Source organism: Poromitra crassiceps (genome assembly GCF_964638095.1).
Source record: "Poromitra crassiceps genome assembly, chromosome: 8".
In the NCBI taxonomy this organism is placed as follows: Eukaryota; Metazoa; Chordata; class Actinopteri; order Beryciformes; family Melamphaidae; genus Poromitra; species Poromitra crassiceps.
The window spans coordinates 18,574,307-18,599,116 of NC_139629.1; the positions used below are offsets into that span (position 1 = coordinate 18,574,307).

At 45.5% G+C, this 24,810-nt stretch overlaps 1 protein-coding gene across 1 annotated transcript in view; it reads right to left on the reverse strand.

The window, feature by feature from the left end:
• LOC310780535 (netrin receptor UNC5D-like) overlaps positions 1 to 24,810 on the reverse strand; it is a gene marked incomplete at both ends in the record, with an annotated part of 358,699 nt that overhangs the window by 114,712 nt on the left and 219,177 nt on the right. Inside the window, one exon of the mRNA XM_083641100.1 lies at positions 4,644 to 4,850. Within this exon, the coding sequence (XP_083497226.1) occupies positions 4,644 to 4,850 (207 nt within the window). The remainder of the gene's footprint in view (positions 1 to 4,643; positions 4,851 to 24,810) is intronic.

The window sequence follows — 24,810 nt, forward strand, 5'->3', positions numbered from 1 at the left end:
TTAGAGAGATCAGATCTAGTGTTAGAGATCAGATCTAGTGTTAGAGATCAGATCTAGTGTTAGAGAGATCCAATCTAGTGTTAGAGATCAGATCTAGTGTTAGAGATCAGATCTAGTGTTAGAGCGATCAGATCTAGTGTTAGAGATCAGATCTAGTGTTAGAGATCAGATCTAGTGTTAGAGAGATCAGATCTAGTGTTAGAGATCAGATATAGTGTTAGAGATCAGATATAGTGTTAGAGATCAGATATAGTGTTAGAGATCAGATCTAGTGTTAGAGAGATCAGATCTAGTGTTAGAGATCTGATCTAGTTTTAGAGAGATCAGATCTAATGTTAGAGATCAGATCTAGTGTTGGAGATCAGATCTAGTGTTAGAGAGATCAGATCTAGTGTTGGAGATCAGATCTAGTGTTAGACAGTACAAGTTAAATAGTAACATTGGTCCACGGCCCAAAAATGTTTCTATGAAACAAATTTCGTCTCAGAAATTGTTAAATGGAAACTTTTCTTTGGGTGGGTTTTTGGTTAGGGTCTGGGTTAGGGTTAGAGGGTCTGAGGTGGTCAGGAGACCCCTGAAAATTCCTTGTATGTCTACATACTTGGCCAATAAAGCTGATTCTGGTGTCACTGTGATTCTTTTATCTGCTGTCCAAACGGATGAAAAAGAGGCGGCCTGATTCAGCCTGTTGTAAACAAAGAAGATGGAGTAGCTGGTAGAGTACGTTTCTGTGAACCCTGAGTTAAGGTATACAGCACTGGAGCTTCTGTGAAAGTTCAGACAGGAAGACTGTCCTGTTTTCATTCATTCACTCTCCCTCTCTCTTCCCAGCTCCCCTGTATAACAGCTGATTAGGGGGCGTTGGCACTTTTGCTGAACCAATCAGAGTTAGCCACATCTTCCCATTCAGTCAATCTCACTCTTAGTTGGCAACCGTAAAAGCTGTTCTCCTCTCATATGCTGTCTGCTGTCATTTCAGTGCGATTTGCTGCAACCCTCCTCCACCCCAGGTCTGACATTTCCAGAAGCTCTCTTCTCATTCCAGTCCATCACCACCAGCAGGTCTAGTCTACTCTACTTATGGCTTCATAATCACCATCACATCAGGATGGAGTCTAATTGCCAAAGACTTTGTATATTTCATAATCATCATCACTCACATGTAATTAAATCATTGCTCTCATGTAAATACATCATTGTTCACTAAATAATTTGTCTCTCCTGATTGATTGATTGATTGATTGATTGATTGATTGATTGATTGATTGATTGATTGATTGATTGATTAACACTGTTCGGTTTTCAAACTTTTTGTGCCCGAGGCAAAGGACAAGATGTCTGAATGAAATTGGGCTCATTAGATCAGCAAGAGTCTCAGCTTTACAGCCATGTCTGACCATTTCAGCTGCATAGGGTATAAAACAGTGTTCTGCATGCAGCGAAAACACACGTTATTCTTGCCTTTTTTCTTTCCATATCTCTGCACGCTGTGGCACCTAAACAGTCATGGAATTGCAGAAATTGGCTATAAAGCCGAGACTCTTGTGACTCCAGAGAGCCCAATCACATTCATGTGTGATGAAATAATATGGCCTCACAGTAACCATATCATTGTGATGACAGCTTTTTTTTTACTTGACCTTACTGTATAAAATGTCTAGGGGCCCCCGTCCTGACACACTTCTGCCTATTAGACCAGGCCCTGAGAGAGGGTTCTACTTTATGAGCTACTAGTGCAGGTGGATTTGTAAGTCCCTCCCCTCCCTCGTGGTCCCTCAGTCTGTCCCAGTGGAAAGCGATATGAATGGTGATAAGGAGGCAGATGGGAGTAGAGCTATGAATCCAGACTAGAGGCAGTAAATATATAGAGGCCATGGTCCAATGGTAACTCTGGGAGAGATAATGATCGGCGCTGTGTGTAAAGTGAGGCATCAACACTGCCACACTAACAAATAGCAAACAAGAAAGGCCCATATAAATTTACTGTCTTCATCCTGACTTCTCTCTATAAGTCACAATCCAATTAGATGATAGTCATCTGATGTTTAATGCAGAGCTGGGACAGTAGTATTTGCAAATAAATACTTTTTTGTACAGTTTGTTTTCGCCTGCCTATATACTAGACAGGTGGTCCTGCCAAAATACAATACAATACAATACAATACAATACAATACATGCCAGAAAGTTTGAACCATCAGACTACTATCTGAATTGTTCTCCACACAAGATTGAAACAAATTCCTTCAAGAACACTCTTGTCATAGATTTAACCATTTATTGCATAAATGGAAATACAGTTATGTTTGGCGTTGAAGGCTCCGCTGTTTACAGAAGATGCTCCTCCCTGAACCGGCCCAGCAGCATCAAGCTGCGCCGAACAGGAAGTGCAGCAAAACCCCCCATGGGGATACAAGATTCCAGATTAATTTAAAGCCATAGTGAGTAACAGAAAGAGCCTAAGCAAGGCATGGAATACATGTTCAACTTTGTGAGCTAGAATACATCTTTAGCCTTTGAGCCATGCAGACTCTGAGCTAGAAAGGTGGAGGCTGGAGTGGTGGAGGTAAAAGCATTGCCTGCAGCAGCAGCGGTGTGAAGCAGCATAAGTGGAGCAAAGATCAGAGTGAGATGAGGCCGTGTTTAAACGGACCACCTGATTATAAGAATGGCTGTGATTGGTGAATGAACAATGATCCAATCAGTGGCTGACAGCTGGTTACAGCCAGAGCCGTATAGATAGAAGAGTCCCGACATCTCCATTCACTCCAATGGACCAGTTTTTTTACTCTCAAGAGTTCCAGGAAGTAAGGGCCTGGATTAAGCAGCACTGTCGAGTTGCAGCAAAATAGACAGTTTGTGTTGTACTCTGAAAGGGTTTTTCCCCCCTTGACTCAAATTGTACATTATCAGCTTTATTTTAGCATGTAAAAGTAGCGCGAGACCCATTCCTGGCTGTTCATTGGCTAATGAGTCTCGCATTTTGGTCCTCCGCTGACGCCGCTCTCTCTCTAGAGCAGAGGTTCTGTTTTTCAGCCAAGGACCCCTCACAAGATAGAAAATATACCGGGGACCCCGTCATTCTGATTTGTGATTTTGGGCTAAGCTTAATTGTTTCCACGGTAACGTGCTTGACTTTTAATTTGATAGGTTTGTTATTAGAATGTAATCCATGAACCATTTTAGATTTAAAGCATAAACTATTTTCGTTGAACTATGAAGATTTTGCACACACAAAACAATAAAATAATAATAATAATATTACATTACATTTACATTACGTCATTTAGCAGACGCTTTTGTTTTGTCCAAAGCGACTTACAATATCACAATTTGTCAACAGTACAGAAAACCACTATGCAACCCAATCAAAGACAGCCAAGATATTTTGATAGACTAGCACCATGTAGGAAGTAGTTTGAGAAGGAATAAGTAACATGTAGCATTTTTTTTTAAATATATATATATTTTTTAATTATTATTATTATTATTATTTTTTACCTGAAAACTTTTCGCGGACCCCCTGGCAAAGTGCCACAGACCCCTGGGGGTCCGCGGACCCCCATTTGACATCCACTGCTCTAGAGGACACTAGTTACAGCTAGCTGGGCGTAGCGTATGACTTCCGCATCTCAAATTAACTAACGTGAGGCTTCATTTACTTTCAATTCTTCACACACTCTTCCCAGATTTACAGTATAATAGTTCTTACTGAGCTCAATCGCTCACTTATAGTCTACTATAGTCTACTGCTGCTTTTCAATTAACTGTTGGAAGCATGGATCAAATAATGAGAATTTTCATGGGCAATGTGTGATGCTGCAATATACAACAGACACGGGCAATCAGAAAAGATACACTTTTTTGAGGTTTGTATTCATTTTGAAGTTCCATAAAAACGGAACTGTATTTCAGCAAGTTGCATCAGTAAAACGCAATCATCGGCACGGTTTGGAGTTCAAAGACAAATCCTGAAATTGAACAATTGTGTTCCTTTCATGGTCTAACTGTTGTCATATTAGTTTAGATCACTGATTCCCAAAGTGGGGTAAGTTTACACGTGCGCCAAAGCAGTGTAGCAGATATGTTTGAGGGGTCGGCCATAGCCTGAGGCACAGTGAAGAATCCCCGCCCCCTATGCACAGTTCATCCTTAAGCCTTCATCCATTTCCACAAAGATATCAGCACCATCTTCATGTCTTAAATTGAGACTGGGTGCAGATTTGAAAGGAAAATAAATCAATGTGTGTGTGTGTGTGTGTGTGTGTGTGTGTGTGTGCGTGTGCGTTTGTGCGCCTGTGCGCATGCGTGCATTGCTGTATCTGAGTCCGTCAGAAGAGTTATGTGAGTGTGTCTGTGTGTATATGTGTGTGTGTGTGTGTGTGTGTGTGCGCGTGCGTGTGTGCCTGTGTGTATATGTGTGTGTGTGTGTGTGCGTGCCTGCCTGTGTCTGTATATGTGTGTGTGTGTGTGTGTGTGTGTGTGTGTGCCTGTATGTGTATGTGTACGTGTGTGTCTGCGTGTGTGTGTGTGTGTGCGCGTGCGTGCATGCCTGTGTGTGTATATGTGTGTGTGTGTGTGTCTGCGTCTGCGTGCGTGCATTGCTGTATATATCTGAAGTTCTCTGAGAGTGCGTCGTTCGTACCGGTCCCCAGGTCGGTGTGCTCCTGCGACGAGTGCTGGCTCTGGTGCACCCATTCACCGTTGCACTTGAAGAAGATCTGCAGGGCGGGCCGGGCCTGACAGCGGAGCTTGATGGGGTTGCTCTTGACGATGTACGCGTCGTCAGGCTCCTCCAGGAAGTGGGGCAGGGTCCCAGACTGGCCATGCTGCAGGGCTTCACTCCGGGAGCCTGAGGCACAGGGAAACGCACAGGGTTACAACTGCAACCATACAATAAAACACATCAAATACTGGACAAGATGGAAGACAATTATCATCATCATCATCATCATCATCATCATCATCTTCAACCACTTATCAGGGATCGGGTCACGGAGGTAGCAGTTCCAGCAAGAAAATTATTATGGAACAATATACTGTAGGTCAAATCATTGATGAGGTGAATGATAGAATAGAATAGAATAGAATAGAATAGAATAGAATAGAATAGAATAGAATAGAAGAGCCTACATGAGACATTATGATACATGGTATTGTGCAGGAAACCAGGTTACATTGTAAGTTGCACAAAACGTTGCAAAACACTATACAGTATTATGGTTCTTGAAAGCCCATCATTCTTGGGTGAAGTGCTTGATGAAGTCTGTGGTAGGAAGGGAGTGGATGCCGTCTCAACTGCACTTTGTTTTTCTCGTCTTCTCCCTTGCTTCCCAGTGTTTTTATCTTGTTTTTCTCGTCTTCTCCCTTGCTTCCCAGTGTTTTTATCTTGTTTTTCTCGTCTTCTCCCTTGCTTCCCAGTGTTTTTATCTTGTTTTTCTCGTCTTCTCCCTTGCTTCCCAGTGTTTTTATCTTGTTTTTCTCGTCTTCTCCCTTGCTTCCCAGTGTTTTTATCTTGTTTTTCTCGTCTTCTCCCTTGCTTCCCAGTGTTTTTATCTTGTTTTTCTCGTCTTCTCCCTTGCTTCCCAGTGTTTTTATCTTGTTTTTCTCGTCTTCTCCCTTGCTTCCCAGTGTTTTTATCTTGTTTTTCTCGTCTTCTCCCTTGCTTCCCAGTGTTTTTATCTTGTTTTTCTCGTCTTCTCCCTTGCTTCCCAGTGTTTTTATCTTGTTTTTCTCGTCTTCTCCCTTGCTTCCCAGTGTTTTTATCTTGTTTTTCTCGTCTTCTCCCTTGCTTCCCAGTGTTTTTATCTTGTTTTTCTCGTCTTCTCCCTTGCTTCCCAGTGTTTTTATCTTGTTTTTCTCGTCTTCTCCCTTGCTTCCCAGTGTTTTTATCTTGTTTTTCTCGTCTTCTCCCTTGCTTCCCAGTGTTTTTATCTTGTTTTTCTCGTCTTCTCCCTTGCTTCCCAGTGTTTTTATCTTGTTTTTCTCATCTTCTCCCTTGTTTCCCAGTGTTTTTATCTTGTTTTTCTCGTCTTCTCCCTTGCTTCCCAGTGTTTTTATCTTGTTTTTCTCGTCTTCTCCCTTGCTTCCCAGTGTTTTTATCTTGTTTTTCTCGTCTTCTCCCTTGCTTCCCAGTGTTTTTATCTTGTTTTTCTCGTCTTCTCCCTTGCTTCCCAGTGTTTTTATCTTGTTTTTCTCGTCTTCTCCCTTGCTTCCCAGTGTTTTTATCTTGTTTTTCTCGTCTTCTCCCTTGCTTCCCAGTGTTTTTATCTTGTTTTTCTCGTCTTCTCCCTTGCTTCCCAGTGTTTTTATCTTGTTTTTCTCGTCTTCTCCCTTGCTTCCCAGTGTTTTTATCTTGTTTTTCTCGTCTTCTCCCTTGCTTCCCAGTGTTTTTATCTTGTTTTTCTCGTCTTCTCCCTTGCTTCCCAGTGTTTTTATCTTGTTTTTCTCGTCTTCTCCCTTGCTTCCCAGTGTTTTTATCTTGTTTTTCTCGTCTTCTCCCTTGCTTCCCAGTGTTTTTATCTTGTTTTTCTCGTCTTCTCCCTTGCTTCCCAGTGTTTTTATCTTGTTTTTCTCGTCTTCTCCCTTGCTTCCCAGTGTTTTTATCTTGTTTTTCTCGTCTTCTCCCTTGCTTCCCAGTGTTTTTATCTTGTTTTTCTCATCTTCTCCCTTGCTTCCCAGTGTTTTTATCTTGTTTTTCTCGTCTTCTCCCTTGCTTCCCAGTGTTTTTATCTTGTTTTTCTCGTCTTCTCCCTTGCTTCCCAGTGTTTTTATCTTGTTTTTCTCATCTTCTCCCTTGCTTCCCAGTGTTTTTATCTTGTTTTTCTCGTCTTCTCCCTTGCTTCCCAGTGTTTTTATCTTGTTTTTCTCGTCTTCTCCCTTGCTTCCCAGTGTTTTTATCTTGTTTTTCTCGTCTTCTCCCTTGCTTCCCAGTGTTTTTATCTTGTTTTTCTCGTCTTCTCCCTTGCTTCCCAGTGTTTTTATCTTGTTTTTCTCGTCTTCTCCCTTGCTTCCCAGTGTTTTTATCTTGTTTTTCTCGTCTTCTCCCTTGCTTCCCAGTGTTTTTATCTTGTTTTTCTCGTCTTCTCCCTTGCTTCCCAGTGTTTTTATCTTGTTTTTCTCGTCTTCTCCCTTGCTTCCCAGTGTTTTTATCTTGTTTTTCTCATCTTCTCCCTTGCTTCCCAGTGTTTTTATCTTGTTTTTCTCGTCTTCTCCCTTGCTTCCCAGTGTTTTTATCTTGTTTTTCTCGTCTTCTCCCTTGCTTCCCAGTGTTTTTATCTTGTTTTTCTCGTCTTCTCCCTTGCTTCCCAGTGTTTTTATCTTGTTTTTCTCGTCTTCTCCCTTGCTTCCCAGTGTTTTTATCTTGTTTTTCTCGTCTTCTCCCTTGCTTCCCAGTGTTTTTATCTTGTTTTTCTCGTCTTCTCCCTTGCTTCCCAGTGTTTTTATCTTGTTTTTCTCGTCTTCTCCCTTGCTTCCCAGTGTTTTTATCTTGTTTTTCTCGTCTTCTCCCTTGCTTCCCAGTGTTTTTATCTTGTTTTTCTCGTCTTCTCCCTTGCTTCCCAGTGTTTTTATCTTGTTTTTCTCGTCTTCTCCCTTGCTTCCCAGTGTTTTTATCTTGTTTTTCTCGTCTTCTCCCTTGCTTCCCAGTGTTTTTATCTTGTTTTTCTCATCTTCTCCCTTGCTTCCCAGTGTTTTTATCTTGTTTTTCTCGTCTTCTCCCTTGCTTCCCAGTGTTTTTATCTTGTTTTTCTCGTCTTCTCCCTTGCTTCCCAGTGTTTTTATCTTGTTTTTCTCGTCTTCTCCCTTGCTTCCCAGTGTTTTTATCTTGTTTTTCTCGTCTTCTCCCTTGCTTCCCAGTGTTTTTATCTTGTTTTTCTCGTCTTCTCCCTTGCTTCCCAGTGTTTTTATCTTGTTTTTCTCGTCTTCTCCCTTGCTTCCCAGTGTTTTTATCTTGTTTTTCTCGTCTTCTCCCTTGCTTCCCAGTGTTTTTATCTTGTTTTTCTCGTCTTCTCCCTTGCTTCCCAGTGTTTTTATCTTGTTTTTCTCGTCTTCTCCCTTGCTTCCCAGTGTTTTTATCTTGTTTTTCTCGTCTTCTCCCTTGCTTCCCAGTGTTTTTATCTTGTTTTTCTCGTCTTCTCCCTTGCTTCCCAGTGTTTTTATCTTGTTTTTCTCGTCTTCTCCCTTGCTTCCCAGTGTTTTTATCTTGTTTTTCTCGTCTTCTCCCTTGCTTCCCAGTGTTTTTATCTTGTTTTTCTCGTCTTCTCCCTTGCTTCCCAGTGTTTTTATCTTGTTTTTCTCGTCTTCTCCCTTGCTTCCCAGTGTTTTTATCTTGTTTTTCTCGTCTTCTCCCTTGCTTCCCAGTGTTTTTATCTTGTTTTTCTCGTCTTCTCCCTTGCTTCCCAGTGTTTTTATCTTGTTTTTCTCGTCTTCTCCCTTGCTTCCCAGTGTTTTTATCTTGTTTTTCTCGTCTTCTCCCTTGCTTCCCAGTGTTTTTATCTTGTTTTTCTCGTCTTCTCCCTTGCTTCCCAGTGTTTTTATCTTGTTTTTCTCGTCTTCTCCCTTGCTTCCCAGTGTTTTTATCTTGTTTTTCTCATCTTCTCCCTTGCTTCCCAGTGTTTTTATCTTGTTTTTCTCGTCTTCTCCCTTGCTTCCCAGTGTTTTTATCTTGTTTTTCTCGTCTTCTCCCTTGCTTCCCAGTGTTTTTATCTTGTTTTTCTCGTCTTCTCCCTTGCTTCCCAGTGTTTTTATCTTGTTTTTCTCGTCTTCTCCCTTGCTTCCCAGTGTTTTTATCTTGTTTTTCTCGTCTTCTCCCTTGCTTCCCAGTGTTTTTATCTTGTTTTTCTCGTCTTCTCCCTTGCTTCCCAGTGTTTTTATCTTGTTTTTCTCATCTTCTCCCTTGCTTCCCAGTGTTTTTATCTTGTTTTTCTCGTCTTCTCCCTTGCTTCCCAGTGTTTTTATCTTGTTTTTCTCGTCTTCTCCCTTGCTTCCCAGTGTTTTTATCTTGTTTTTCTCGTCTTCTCCCTTGCTTCCCAGTGTTTTTATCTTGTTTTTCTCGTCTTCTCCCTTGCTTCCCAGTGTTTTTATCTTGTTTTTCTCGTCTTCTCCCTTGCTTCCCAGTGTTTTTATCTTGTTTTTCTCGTCTTCTCCCTTGCTTCCCAGTGTTTTTATCTTGTTTTTCTCGTCTTCTCCCTTGCTTCCCAGTGTTTTTATCTTGTTTTTCTCGTCTTCTCCCTTGCTTCCCAGTGTTTTTATCTTGTTTTTCTCGTCTTCTCCCTTGCTTCCCAGTGTTTTTATCTTGTTTTTCTCGTCTTCTCCCTTGCTTCCCAGTGTTTTTATCTTGTTTTTCTCGTCTTCTCCCTTGCTTCCCAGTGTTTTTATCTTGTTTTTCTCGTCTTCTCCCTTGCTTCCCAGTGTTTTTATCTTGTTTTTCTCGTCTTCTCCCTTGCTTCCCAGTGTTTTTATCTTGTTTTTCTCGTCTTCTCCCTTGCTTCCCAGTGTTTTTATCTTGTTTTTCTCGTCTTCTCCCTTGCTTCCCAGTGTTTTTATCTTGTTTTTCTCGTCTTCTCCCTTGCTTCCCAGTGTTTTTATCTTGTTTTTCTCGTCTTCTCCCTTGCTTCCCAGTGTTTTTATCTTGTTTTTCTCGTCTTCTCCCTTGCTTCCCAGTGTTTTTATCTTGTTTTTCTCGTCTTCTCCCTTGCTTCCCAGTGTTTTTATCTTGTTTTTCTCGTCTTCTCCCTTGCTTCCCAGTGTTTTTATCTTGTTTTTCTCGTCTTCTCCCTTGCTTCCCAGTGTTTTTATCTTGTTTTTCTCGTCTTCTCCCTTGCTTCCCAGTGTTTTTATCTTGTTTTTCTCATCTTCTCCCTTGCTTCCCAGTGTTTTTATCTTGTTTTTCTCGTCTTCTCCCTTGCTTCCCAGTGTTTTTATCTTGTTTTTCTCGTCTTCTCCCTTGCTTCCCAGTGTTTTTATCTTGTTTTTCTCGTCTTCTCCCTTGCTTCCCAGTGTTTTTATCTTGTTTTTCTCGTCTTCTCCCTTGTTTCCCAGTGTTTTTATCTTGTTTTTCTCGTCTTCTCCCTTGCTTCCCAGTGTTTTTATCTTGTTTTTCTCATCTTCTCCCTTGCTTCCCAGTGTTTTTATCTTGTTTTTCTCGTCTTCTCCCTTGTTTCCCAGTGTTTTTATCTTGTTTTTCTCGTCTTCTCCCTTGCTTCCCAGTGTTTTTATCTTGTTTTTCTCGTCTTCTCGCTTGCTTCCCAGTGTTTTTATCTTGTTTTTCTCGTCTTCTCCCTTGCTTCCCAGTGTTTTTATCTTGTTTTTCTCGTCTTCTCCCTTGCTTCCCAGTGTTTTTATCTTGTTTTTCTCGTCTTCTCCCTTGCTTCCCAGTGTTTTTATCTTGTTTTTCTCATCTTCTCCCTTGCTTCCCAGTGTTTTTATCTTGTTTTTCTCGTCTTCTCCCTTGCTTCCCAGTGTTTTTATCTTGTTTTTCTCGTCTTCTCCCTTGCTTCCCAGTGTTTTTATCTTGTTTTTCTCGTCTTCTCCCTTGCTTCCCAGTGTTTTTATCTTGTTTTTCTCGTCTTCTCACTTGCTTCCCAGTGTTTTTATCGTGAGTGCAGATCACCTAAACTCTCAGCTGTATGGCAGCACATGGTAACAGTAGTACATTTGTACAGACGGTTCTGTTGGATGGTGACTACATCTTTTGTGGGGGTTTGCAGGGGATGACTAGCTGAGCTCTGGCAAAGGATACTGGGACACATCACCAATTGAACGTGTTGCAGTCTATAGCTATGCATAGACTCTTTGAAAAGACAGTACTGTGTTTTCAAAGAGAAGGGTCTCTACATAGCGTACTACTGAGTACAGTGATGATGCAATGCAAGAGGAAAGCCTGCCAACCACTTGTTCATAACATGCAACAAAACAGGTGCATGCAGCAAAGGGTAGTCTGCAGACATAATCCCCCCCCATTTGTCATACATTTGTGGAATAAATGACACCAAGGCTTTGTACATCAAGGTGACAGGTTTCCTTGGTCGCATTGATGTCAGTGCGGGAGTACTAAATTCTGCAGTTCCTCAAATGACCACTTGAGGCTGGCTGCAAGAACAAGTCAATCCCCATTCTCCCCCATGTTAAAAAATGTGTTAAAGCCTGGTTAAAAAAACGGTTTTGGTCTGTAGCTAATTTCACCTGTCATGACAACAAGGGCGTGTGGCTCAATTTTGAACTAAACCGCCTACGCCCATACAAGGGCGTGCGGCTCAATTTTGAACTAAACCGCCTATGCCCGTAGATTATATAAAAGACTATGTTTTGGCCGTGATTGACAGGTCGCCTGTCCAGTGATCATGCAGCTCGCAGATCAAACCAAGATGGCAGCAGCCAAAACGCCAAACTCGAGGCTTCAAAACGAGTCCTCAAACCAATGGGTGACATCACACACACACAGACACACACACACACACACACACACACACACACACACACACACACACACACACACACACACACACACTCCGTCCATCTCTTTATACAGTCAATGAGATACATTCAGTCTATGAGATACATTCATTGAAACTGAACAAAAGTAAAGATGTAGTCCAATTTTGGCCTCTTTGATCTCTCAGATGTTTGTGCTCACTAAAGACGGTAAATGCAGTGACGGTGTAACCACCCACATACTTCCACGCGTTGGTATCATGTAAAGCAATGCCTCCACTAGTGGGCAGTAGAGAGTCAAATGTGTGAGTGTGTATGTGTGTGGTACTGCTCCGTTCCACGCGTATCCATAACCTTTCAGAAAACGTGCAGAATTACGCAACGAAATGCAGAGTATACGGACGGAAAGCTCCGTCCGCGTGCGTATCCGTATTTAACGTTGAGCATAATGGGCCTTTAGGCGTCAAAACATTGCCACCACGTGGGCAGGCAGTGTTGGCCTCTCTCCCCTGTCTGTCTGAGGTGTGATCCAGTGGACACACCTCCTCTGTGTGTGTGAGGTGTGATCCAGTGGACACACATCCTCTGTGTGTGTGAGGTGTGATCCAGTGGACACACCTCCTCTGTCTGTGTGTCTGAGGTGTGATCCAGTGGACACACCTCCTCTGTCTGTGTGTCTGAGGTGTGATCCAGTGGACACACCTCCTCTGTGTGTCTGAGGTGTGATCCAGTGGACACACCTCCTCTGTCTGTGTGTGTGAGGTGTGATCCAGTGGACACACCTCCTCTGTGTGTCTGAGGTGTGATCCAGTGGACACACCTCCTCTGTCTGTGTGTCTGAGGTGTGATCCAGTGGACACACCTCCTCTGTCTGTGTGTGTGAGGTGTGATCCAGTGGACACACCTCCTATGTGTGTCTGAGGTGTGATCCAGTGGACACACCTCCTCTGTCTGTGTGTGTGAGGTGTGATCCAGTGGACACACCTCCTCTGTCTGTGTGTCTGAGGTGTGATCCAGTGGACACACCTCCTCTGTGTGTCTGAGGTGTGATCCAGTGGACACACCTCCTCTGTCTGTGTGTCTGAGGTGTGATCCAGTGGACACACCTCCTCTGTGTGTGTGAGGTGTGATCCAGTGGACACACCTCCTCCTCTGTGTGTGTGAGATGTGATCCAGTGGACACACATCCTCTGTGTGTGTGAGGTGTGATCCAGTGGACACACCTCCTCTGTCTGTGTGTCTGAGGTGTGATCCACTGGACACACCTCCTCTGTGTGTGTGAGGTGTGATCCAGTGGACACACCTCCTCTGTGTGTGGGAGGTGTGATCCAGTGGACACACCTCCTCCTCTGTGTGTGTGAGGTGTGATCCAGTGGACACACCTCCTCTGTCTGTGTGTCTGAGGTGTGATCCACTGGACACACCTCCTGTGTGTGTGAGGTGTGATCCAGTGGACACACCTCCTCTGTGTGTGGGAGGTGTGATCCAGTGGACACACCTCCCCTGTGTGTGTGTGTGTGTGAGGTGTGATCCAGTGGACACACCTCCCCTGTGTGTGTGTGTGTGAGGTGTGATCCAGTGGACACACCTCCTCTGTGTGTGTGTGTGTGAGGTGTGATCCAGTGGACACACCTCCTCCTCTGTGTGTGTGAGGTGTGATCCAGTGGACACACCTCCTCTGTGTGTGGGAGGTGTGATCCAGTGGACACACCTCCCCTGTGTGTGTGTGAGGTGTGATCCAGTGGACACACCTCCTCTGTCTGTGTGTCTGAGGTGTGATCCAGTGGACACACCTCCTCTGTGTGTGTGAGGTGTGATCCAGTGGACACACCTCCTCTGTGTGTGGGAGGTGTGATCCAGTGGACACACCTCCCCTGTGTGTGTGTGAGGTGTGATCCAGTGGACACACCTCCTCTGTGTGTGTGTGTGTGTGAGGTGTGATCCAGTGGACACACCTCCTCCTCTGTGTGTGTGAGGTGTGATCCAGTGGATACACCTCCTCTGTGTGTGTGTGTGTGAGGTGTGATCCAGTGGACACACCTCCTCCTCTGTGTGTGTGAGGTGTGATCCAGTGGACACACCTCCTCCTCTGTGTGTGTGAGGTGTGATCCAGTGGACACACCTCCTCTGTGTGTGTGTGTGAGGTGTGATCCAGTGGACACACCTCCTCTGTGTGTGTGTGAGAGGTGTGATCCAGTGGACACACCTCCTCTGTGTGTGTGTGTGAGGTGTGATCCAGTGGGCACACCTCCTCCTCTGTGTGTGTGAGGTGTGATCCAGTGGACACACCTCCTCTGTGTGTGTGTGTGAGGTGTGATCCAGTGGGCACACCTCCTCCTCTGTGTGTGTGAGGTGTGATCCAGTGGACACACCTCCTCCTCTGTGTGTGTGAGGTGTGATCCAGTGGATACACCTCCTCTGTGTGTGTGTGTGTGAGGTGTGATCCAGTGGACACACCTCCTCCTCTGTGTGTGTGAGGTGTGATCCAGTGGACACACCTCCTCCTCTGTGTGTGTGAGGTGTGATCCAGTGGACACACCTCCTCTGTGTGTGTGTGTGAGGTGTGATCCTCTGTGTGTGTGTGTGAGGTGTGATCCAGTGGACACACCTCCTCTGTGTGTGTGTGTGAGGTGTGATCCAGTGGACACACCTCCTCCTCTGTGTGTGTGTGTGAGGTGTGATCCAGTGGACACACCTCCTCTGTGTGTGTGTGTGTGAGGTGTGATCCAGTGGGCACACCTCCTCCTCTGTGTGTGTGAGGTGTGATCCAGTGGGCACACCTCCTCCTCTGTGTGTGTGAGGTGTGATCCAGTGGACACACCTCCTCTGTGTGTGTGTGTGAGGTGTGATCCAGTGGGCACACCTCCTCCTCTGTGTGTGTGAGGTGTGATCCAGTGGACACACCTCCTCCTCTGTGTGTGTGAGGTGTGATCCAGTGGACACACCTCCTCCTCTGTGTGTGTGAGGTGTGATCCAGTGGACACACCTCCTCCTCTGTGTGTGTGTGTGAGGTGTGATCCAGTGGACACACCTCCTCCTCTGTGTGTGTGAGGTGTGATCCAGTGGGCACACCTCCTCTGTGTGTGTGTGTGTGAGGTGTGATCCAGTGGGCACACCTCCTCTGTGTGTGTGTGTGTGTGTGAGGTGTGATCCAGTGGGCACACCTCCTCCTCTGTGTGTGTGAGGTGTGATCCAGTGGACACACCTCCCCTGCTACTTCTGAGGCCCAGCAAGTGTAATTACACTGCGGCTAATCCCCCCGGCTTGCTGGAACCTCTTTCATGTCGGTGTGAAGGCTTTAGGGAGGCAGACCGTCTCCCCACCCAGCAAACCCAATCTCCACTCCCCCGCTGTACGTTTCTCTACAGTGACGGGTGTACCTTTGAAAAACCCCATCAGGATTACAGCACTTTCTCTCTCTCACTCACTCTTTCTCTCTCTCTCTCTCTCTCTCAAGCCGATCTAATCCCGCTACCTCTCCTGCCGGATGTCTCCAGATTGAGGGGAATAGATAAAAGACTGTGTGTGTATGTGTGTGTGTGTGTATGTGTGTGCGTGTGTGTGTGTGTGTGTGTGATGCTCTAGCTGTGAAAATCACAGCTCTCTCACTCACTGACTGTTCGGTGTTCCCTTCCCCGCCGCGGCGCACTCTCATTCTCTCCGTGGTTCCGGGGAAGCGAGGCCGAACAAAGAGACACGCTTCTAATTTTCAAAATGACTCCTCGCCCCGAGGCAAGCTTCTCTTGTACAGAGCGCTCCAATTTGTTTTGCGCGCCGAGCGTTGACACGGCGTGTTTGTGTTTGGCTCGATGCAAAACACAGACGTGGGCTCTCGCAGCCACAGAGCTGCTCGACGGAGACATGAATACACAAAACGCACAGCTGTCAAGCAGCGGCAGCCCTTCAAGTAACGCTTCATTCCGTAATGGATCTCTTATTATAGCCATGGCTCCGTCATAGTGGAAGGGAATGAGATAATGCCACTGTAATGCCTCCTCAATACGGATCCCAAACATCCCAACAACATCAAGATTTAGTCAAACGTTACATAGAAAGTTTTCTCCCCAATTATACTGGGTCGATTCCCTGTTAAAGCTGCATTCAGCGAAGTTTCTGTGTTCAAATAAGTGTTAAATGGCTCTATAGTCTGACAGCAATCACTGAAAGAGAGTGTTTGGTCAGTGACTTGAAACCCCCAACCCCCCGCTGTCCTCTATCTCTCTCCTGTAGTCCTGCAGGCAGGGCGGAGGTAGCGCCGCAACTGTAAGTCGTAGAGACTCAGGGATGGCGGCATTGGATTCGGGGTGAAAAAATACATATAGTCTATTACAGGGATCGCGATCTGACCTTCCGTTTCCAAGAAAATTAAAACTTTTGTCTGATTGGATAGTTTGAGGTCGGCGCCAATTTTGATCACACAGATTGAAGGTCCAATCACGATGCCAATAAAGGACTAAATGTATTTTTCCAATGCTGCCATCCGTGAGTCTCTACGAGTTATGGTTGTGGAGATACGTCCTCCCAGCCTGCAGGACTACAGGAGAGAGATAGAGGACATTGGGGGGGTGGGAGTTTCAAGCCACTGACCAAACACTTTATTTCAGCGATTGCTGTCAGAATATAGAGTCGTTCAACACTTATTTGAACACAAAAACATCGCTGAATGCAGCTTTGAGTGCAAGTCATACGTGACCTGGCCGCGAGGACCGCGAGTGTCCGTGCGGTCAAGTGATGTCACACCAGTAGACTCGCCCCTTAGCGAGGCTCCCGTGCGGTGAGTTTTCACGGACAAAGTGGAGATTTTCCAAATAACGGTCAGGAGAAACCCACATGGCTTCCCACCCGCAGACACGGCCAATTCACGTTCAGGTTAGTTTCAGGTTGTGCCTGTATGTATGGACCCCGACCAAGCCGGAGGTAACACACGGGGGCTCGAATCTGCGACCCCTCGTGTCGTGTTGGTATAGGCAACACGACACGCGCACAATACTTTATTGCGACTTTTCATAGGAGTCATAATATATAGCAGCTTCATCACAAAGGCACATTTGCCTGAAGAAGGTCCCATGGTTTAATATTGAAAGTAGGAAAGCATTGAGGCAGATGACCTTGGTCCCTTGACTGAGACATTGCAATAAAGCATGATGCAAGTCTAGAGTGTGTGGAATTACAGTATATGTCTTATTTCAGTGGGGAAGTATTGAGAGACGGAATGGATGAAAGAAGCTATGCTGGGATGTAACAGACCGGTGGTGGCAACTGACCAACTGACCAACGATCTCTGGGCACAGAAGAAGGGACTGTTCACATAGCATCCCCCCCGCGTCCCCCAACTGCCTTTCCTCATTAAAAGTAATGGCAGCTGGTAAGCCAATGTGAGGTGACGTTTTCATGATACACTTTTTATTTCTCCCCACAAAAAGTGCTCCAGGCAGCGCTTTTTCCCATGTAGAAAAAAACATGCCATATGTGAACAGCCCCTAACCTCCTTTTTATACCTTGAATATAATTGTTGAATATACATCACTAGTATGTGCAATGCAGGTCAGGACAATAGGATGTCCCTCCACCACTGCACTTTGTAGCAGGTACATACAGTATACATGGCAGATAAATAGCCCACACTATAAGTTGTGAGAAAGGGCATGGAGAATGTGATGCTGTTGATAAGGTATATTGAATTGCTGCGGGTGTGGTGTGTCGCAGCCACAGTGTCACCCATTAATAGGACTCATTTAAATCTCTGAGGCCAGGCCAGGGCTGCCTGTCACTGGGTGATCTGCACTGTCCCGGGACAGCCACAGGGCTGGGAGGGGGGGGGCAATATCTCCACTCTGTACGCCCTGCCGCTGTCAGGGCAGACCGCTGTGCCTCGCACTTCACCGTTTCCACGGTGATCTACAACCAACGCTTCTCCACAGCAATAACATAAGGGCCGCAGATACATCGAGCCCAGTCTGAGAGAAAAACAAGATGTCACTGCCACAGGGCTGAGTGATGGCCTATCTGACACACACACACACACACTTTCTCTTTCTGTCTCTCTGTCTCAGAGACACACGCACACGCACGGACACACACACACACACGCACGCACGCACACACACACACATTCATCCGGGAAAGACACAATCTGCTAATACTGCAAAGATCAGCACATATCATACTCTGCATGCAAAATTGAAAGCAATGGGTTATAGGCTGGTACTGTATTTTCAGCCCAATATATTCACAGATTGTAATGCAAATGTAAAAAGAGAGGAGATGGACGCCATAACTGATGGAGCTCATTTGGGAAAGCCTTTGGCTGGCAACACAGGCTGGTTCAAACAGAGAAGAATGTGGCTCTGGCACACCTGTGGTAGGGAGAGGAACTGCACACCGACACGCATGATCTCCCATTTCAGTGCCCACAACAACAACAGGTGAGAGTAGTGTTGTTGTCACGATACCAAAATTTTGACTTTGATACCGATACCAAGTTTAGTATCGCGATACTCGATACCGATACGATATTTGATACGATACTCGACACCTAATAGATCAGAAAAAAAACATGAAATATATTTAAAAAATCAATCAATTGATCAATTTGAAATAAAATAATCTTCCAAAAAATATAAAATATTTTAAGAACAGGATACAGTATTTTTTTCATAATAACATCTTTACAAGTTATATAGCCATGTTCTCTTCCCAACATCCTGTGATATCAGTCTATGTTTGAGACATTTACCTGTCTCAAACATAGAAAAAAGAAACAACAGAAAAATAGAAACTGCAGCACTGTGGTACAGCACATAGGCTATGTAAGATGGCTCAGACAGCAAAGTTAGTTACATGTCTGTCCTGTAATACAATGAGTAATACACACCCAGTTTATTTCTTTTGTAGCGACAGATCACAGCCTTAAATGCCACACTCACGTGACTCTTGCCTGGTGACGCGAGGTTACCTCCAGACTTTATATAGACTTTACATATGTTTATGTTAACGTTACGCATAACATTACTGTACATTTGCGGGACTCGTGTGAGAAGTCTCACGCTAGTATTGATGTCCAGTGTGATGGCAAAGAAACGTGTTTGTTTATTTTCTGCCGTTTTTAACAAAAAGTATCGAAATAGTAAGTCCTACTTCAGCTTCTACATGTGGATGGCACGCACGGCCAGTACAGAGAGAACAGGAGAGAAAGAGAGAACAGAACAGAGAGAGTGAGAGAGACAGAGAGAGAGAGACTCACTGTAATACATGATTGCATTAAAGTTATTTTGTTTCATTGATTCTTGTCTGATGCTTTGGCAATATTCTTCTCGTGACATTCATGCCAATAAAGCAAATTTGAATGTGAGACAGAGAGAGAGAAAATAAATGGCTTTAATAAAATGGACCATTGGCTTAGCGTGCCATCCAATAATAATCAGCGTCTTGAAGCCTAATCAAAACCATTCAGTACATCTCATTTCCACCATTATTGTTTCATATTATGAGGGACTGATCTGGCCTTTGAGTAGATTCATTCTGTTCAAATGCCAACCGACTTTCACCAGCACATATCTGGCATCGACAGCAGTCTGTTACTTACTCCGAGAAACAAACCAAAACTGGGAGAGGACAGAATGACAAAGTCTTTAAATTGCTTCAACTCATAGGATTAGAGCAGTCTGTATTAATTAACACACAGGAAGCAGCTGCTTAGTCAGGAATTAACAAACAGACCTGCTAATTAATTCTTTGTTTGCTAATTAAGAGGCGGTGGCATAATTATTTGTTAATTACTAATACACAGCCATGTTGACATTTCTATAGCGGCCTTGAGGACACAGACAGGAGTGCGTGACGCCGATTTGATTGGCTGTTATATGCGTCTTTATCTTTGTGCAAACAGTGACTTACAGGCTATGTGTCTGTGTAGTGAATAAATACAGCTTGGACATAGTCAACACTGCATAGATTACATAGGCTTTGCTGTGAGGCGTGTTTATAGGAATTAGTAGACATCAACTTGGTGCGGATGCAGGCAGCAGATGGACGGTCTGGTTGCTAGATCAGGGGTGAAGATAGCAGAGGAGATGCGGGTGGAGGGAGATTGGTGGAGCAGATGATAGGTGGGTGGTGAAGATAGCGAGACGCAGAGGGGGAGCATCTGTTCGTATCGACGGAGTGCAAGGCGTGAGGGCCAAGTGGGGGAATTGGAAATGCGTGTATGCTCGGAAAGATGCTTAGCAGAAACCTGTAAAGCCACACGGCCGTAAGGAAGTGCGCTTCTTTTTGGAGCTCGTGCCCAGTGGTTGTCAAAACTTTTTCCTCCACTTAAAGGAGCCCTAAACTGACACAAGTTAGACCACGAAGTGAACCCCCATTTGATACGATTTTGTCCCAGGGCACCCCATCTGATTTTTGCTTTTAGATGTTTTATTACATAGACAAATAATGGACACCCGCACACTTGCTCAAAATTGGAAAATTTAATACACGGATGTTTGCAGTAGAGGAAGTCAAATTCAGGTTTGGAAATAAAGCCATTTTGCTGGGCATTATCTAAAAAAGTTAACATTTCTTTTTGAAATGAAGAGGTAGGGTCACTTTAATTTTTTTTGTAAAACTTGTCTTCTGCTAATTGTGAAAGTATCTCTAGTCGATATTTGTGAGCGTCCTGCACTACTAAGGCACCGCCTTTTTTTTTTTGAGCCAGTGAAGACAGTGTGCGGGTGTCCATTATTTCCCTAAGTGATTCTACTCCACCTACGCACCTGCCACAAGACTTCTCAGGTGTGCAAGAGACTTTGGTAGATGTTTTATTACAGAAGGTGTGTGAAACCCATGACCAAAATAGTCATACACCGTATGACGTCATGTTAATTAAGGATGGAATCATAGTGAAAATAAATGATTCCCCTTTTTTTCTGGGGACCCCCTGGTACCCCCTTAAGGACCCCCGGAGGTCGCCAGACCCCACTTTGAGAATGACTACCTTAGTCACTAAATCATCTGCTTTGCGAAGCCGGCCCGCTACTCATATATGCATTAACATAGACACAGACGCACACACGCACGCACACTGCAAATGGTCCTGAGTGACAGGTATGTCGGAGGAAAGCCCCAGGGGAGTGACAGGCAGACAAAGATGAGATTTGTGGAGTAAGAGTGAAAGCAACATGTGAAGGGCCCCGTTGTTTCCAGTGCTTTACAGACACTGCTCACGATGCAGCCTTCACCCCAGCTCGCATGCTGCTGGAGGCGTGCTCCACCATGCAGCCTTCACCCCAGCTCGCATGCTGCTGGAGGCGTGCTCCACCATGCAGCCTTCACCCCAGCTCGCATGCTGCTGGAGGCGTGCTCCACCATGCAGCCTTCACCCCAGCTCGCATGCTGCTGGAGGCGTGCTCCACCATGCAGCCTTCACCCCAGCTCGCATGCTGCTGGAGGCGTGCTCCACCATGCAGCCTTCACCCCAGCTCGCATGCTGCTGGAGGCGTGCTCCACCATGCAGCCTTCACCCCAGCTCGCATGCTGCTGGAGGCGTGCTCCACCATGCAGCCTTCACCCCAGCTCGCATGCTGCTGGAGGCGTGCTCCACCATGCAGCCTTCACCCCAGCTCACATGCTGCTGGAGGCATGCTCCACCATGCAGCCTTCACCCCAGCTCGCATGCTGCTGGAGGCGTGCTCCACCATGCAGCCTTCACCCCAGCTCGCATGCTGCTGGAGGCGTGCTCCACCATGCAGCCTTCACCCCAGCTCGCATGCTGCTGGAGGCGTGCTCCACCATGCAGCCTTCACCCCAGCTCGCATGCTGCTGGAGGCGTGCTCCACCATGTGAGAAGATGCAGCCTTCACCCCAGCTCGCATGCTGCTGGAGGCGTGCTCCACCATGTGAGAAGATGCAGCCTTCACCTCAGCTCGCATGCTGCTGGAGGCGTGCTCCACCATGTGAGAAGATGCAGCCTTCACCCCAGCTCGCATGCTGCTGGAGGCGTGCTCCACCATGTGAGAAGATGCAGCCTTCACCCCAGCTCGCATGCTGCTGGAGGCGTGCTCCACCATGTGAGAAGCAGCCTTCACCCCAGCTCGCATGCTGCTGGAGGCGTGCTCCACCATGTGAGAAGATGCAGCCTTCACCCCAGCTCGCATGCTGCTGGAGGCGTGCTCCACCATGTGAGAAGATGCAGCCTTCACCCCAGCTCGCATGCTGCTGGAGGCGTGCTCCACCATGTGAGAAGATGCAGCCTTCACCCCAGCTCGCATGCTGCTGGAGGCGTGCTCCACCATGTGAGAAGATGCAGCCTTCACCCCAGCTCGCATGCTGCTGGAGGCGTGCTCCGCCATGTGAGAAGATGCAGCCTTCACCCCAGCTCGCATGCTGCTGGAGGCATGCTCCACCATGTGAGAAGATGCAGCCTTCACCCCAGCTCGCATGCTGCTGGAGGCGTGCTCCACCATGTGAGAAGATGCAGCCTTCACCCCAGCTCGCATGCTGCTGGAGGCGTGCTCCACCATGTGAGAAGATGCAGCCTTCACCCCAGCTCGCATGCTGCTGGAGGCATGCTCCACCATGTGAGAAGATGCAGCCTTCACCCCAGCTCGCATGCTGCTGGAGGCGTGCTCCACCATGTGAGAAGATGCAGCCTTCACCCCAGCTCGCATGCTGCTGGAGGCGTGCTCCACCATGTGAGAAGATGCAGCCTTCACCCCAGCTCGCATGCTGCTGGAGGCGTGCTCCACCATGTGAGAAGCAGCCTTCACCCCAGCTCGCATGCTGCTGGAGGCGTGCTCCACCATGTGAGAAGCTGACAGCTGATGTGATGTACAGCGAGCTCAGGCATCAGAGCTAAGTTAGCAAGGCAGCACCCGGATTTTACACCGCGTTGTATGTTGGCTACTGAAGCAATATCACACGAGAGGGAGTGCTGTTGTTGGCTAATATCGTCACGGCTGTGATTATCTTCGGCACTCGGCCGCACGACCTCGAGTGTGATATTGCTTTTATACAACAGTTGTATTAAACAAAGCTGATTAAAAAAAGGACAAAAAGCTGAGAAAATATATGATTTCTCTATTTATTCCTCCGCCAACAAAAAATAGTCCCCTCAGCTTTCCGCTACCAGTTGCCGAAAATGTAGCCTAATTAACTGCAGGCTGCCTACTTTTTATCATACACATTGATTTGTACGTTTTCATTTATTGTACAGCCAGTGAAATAAGAGTCTGGTGATGGCATGTTAGGTAGTTATGTTAGGAAATAAATCCATCTTTGCGCTGTCGGTAGCTGTGTTACGCTTTGTGAATGACGTTCAATGTAACGTGGCTGGTGTTTGTTTTGTTGATTGGAGCAGCTGTAAAGCGGAGACAGTTATGGCACAGGCACAATGAGTCGCACTGACATTCAACAAACGTGATAACGATTTGCTAAAAACACATAATCTGCGTTAAGTGCCCCCTACTAATGTCGCACATAGCCTATTAATCACTGTCTCCCGCATTGAATAATTGAAGACAACTCACTGTCTGCGATGTATTTCCTCAAGTGAAGTCCCAATTGTGCTCAGGTCTTTTTTTATGTTGCTTTACTGGGGTTTTATTCGGTAATCCAATCTGGAGCAGTTTATTAGGCTACCATTGTGACTTCTGTGTCACTCTATCGTGTGGAAAATTCATTAAAACAGAAACAGACATAATAGGGGAAACTAGGCGTTTTTACCTTCAAAATAAAAGCCGTATTTTATAACTGGGTAAATACAAATCAGGGTCGTCGACTCACTACGTGTTTTTTTACTTTAGTTGTTTGTTTAGTTGTTTGTCTGAGCATTTTTATCGTTTAAAAACTGTGCATCATCACATAAGCAGTTTGAACTCGATCATCTTACCTCTGGTCTCCATTAAATAACAAATCGTGGTAATCAGAGCTAGCCTTCTTTGTGATACGATTGTCTGGTTCAATCAGACAATCAGACTGATAGCATGTATTCCTTGAAATGTCCGTAGGCTATTATTAAATTATTTATTAATATTTTATTCCTGACAGGACAGGTGTTCATATACAGTAGCCTATGTGTCGGCTAATCCTCTGAAGTCTCCGTGATAGTAATAACAGAAGTTGTGAGGGTCTTTGATCTTCTATCTCCAAATTCTGGATAGATAGCCTACAGTAAATAAATACATAAATAAATAACTTTCTCCCTCTCTCTCTCCTGATCCCCCCCTCTTTCTTTCTCTCTCTCTCTCTCCTCGCACACACGCATGCCCGACATAGCCTACAATGTAGGTCTAACAAAACACATTATTATAATCATATAAAATCTCTGGGAATTATTTGTTCCATCCCGGGAGGCTATTAGCCTATCACAGTGTCTGCTGGCCAATCCAGGAGGCTTGGCAATACTATTTGGACCGTTTTATTTGTGGCTGTGTGAACACAAACGAACCAAGGCACAAATGCAACAATTGTATCAATTAAGCCCCGGAATCGGAACAAAGCAAACGACCCACAGGTGTGAATACACCCTTAGTTTATTTAATTACCATTATTGTGAAGGTTTTAACCAGAAGTTTCAATGTTATTCTGGCTCATTTGACGCTTTTGCCGCTTCAGTCGGCCTCAGTCTGCACGCAAATCGTTATCACAACAGCTGTGTATGAATGCGAAATAAAAGGTGAGCACGCAACGCTAGTTTGCCGTTTTATGCAGAGACGGTTGTCGTCTAAACATGGCCTTAGTTACCAAGCAAGCAGAAACAGTAATATTTCCAACCAGTGAGAGGCAGCAATGTGCCGCAAGGCATCTAGTCTGCCGCAAAGCTATTAGAAGCAGAAGAAGACACTTGCCCGATAGCTCGCTAACAGATTAGCACTAGTATTTTAGCAAACTATCAAAAACAGCGTAATCTTTAGGATGTTTTAATAATGTTACTAGACACACATAACTCTATAGAGCCCTGTTGTAAGGCCAGTTTATCAAAATAACGCATATTTTGAAAATGGTTTTACTTTGTGGAGCAAATCAGCAGCTAACAGGCTGGAGGAGGCTCACACCATGATTAGAGCAGCTGTGAAGCGGAGTGATATACACACAGTGAAGTGCCAGTGCTGTTATCGTGTCCTCTTGTCCAATCAAATTGCTCGGCCGGAAGTAACTGTTGTATAAATGTCCAATATCACATCGCTCATTCCCTCCTTCTTCTCCTCCTGTGTCCCTCGGCGACTCTCATTGTGGCTTCAGTTACACTGCAGAGATGGCTTTTGTTCTAGCCTCAGAACTGATACTCCTCTTTCGTTTCTCTCATATCGGAGTCTCAGACAACACCCCCGCGAATTCCACTGCGGGCTTCATTTGAAAGGGCCCTACTTTTTCATACATGTAGCGATCCCAATAAAGCAGTA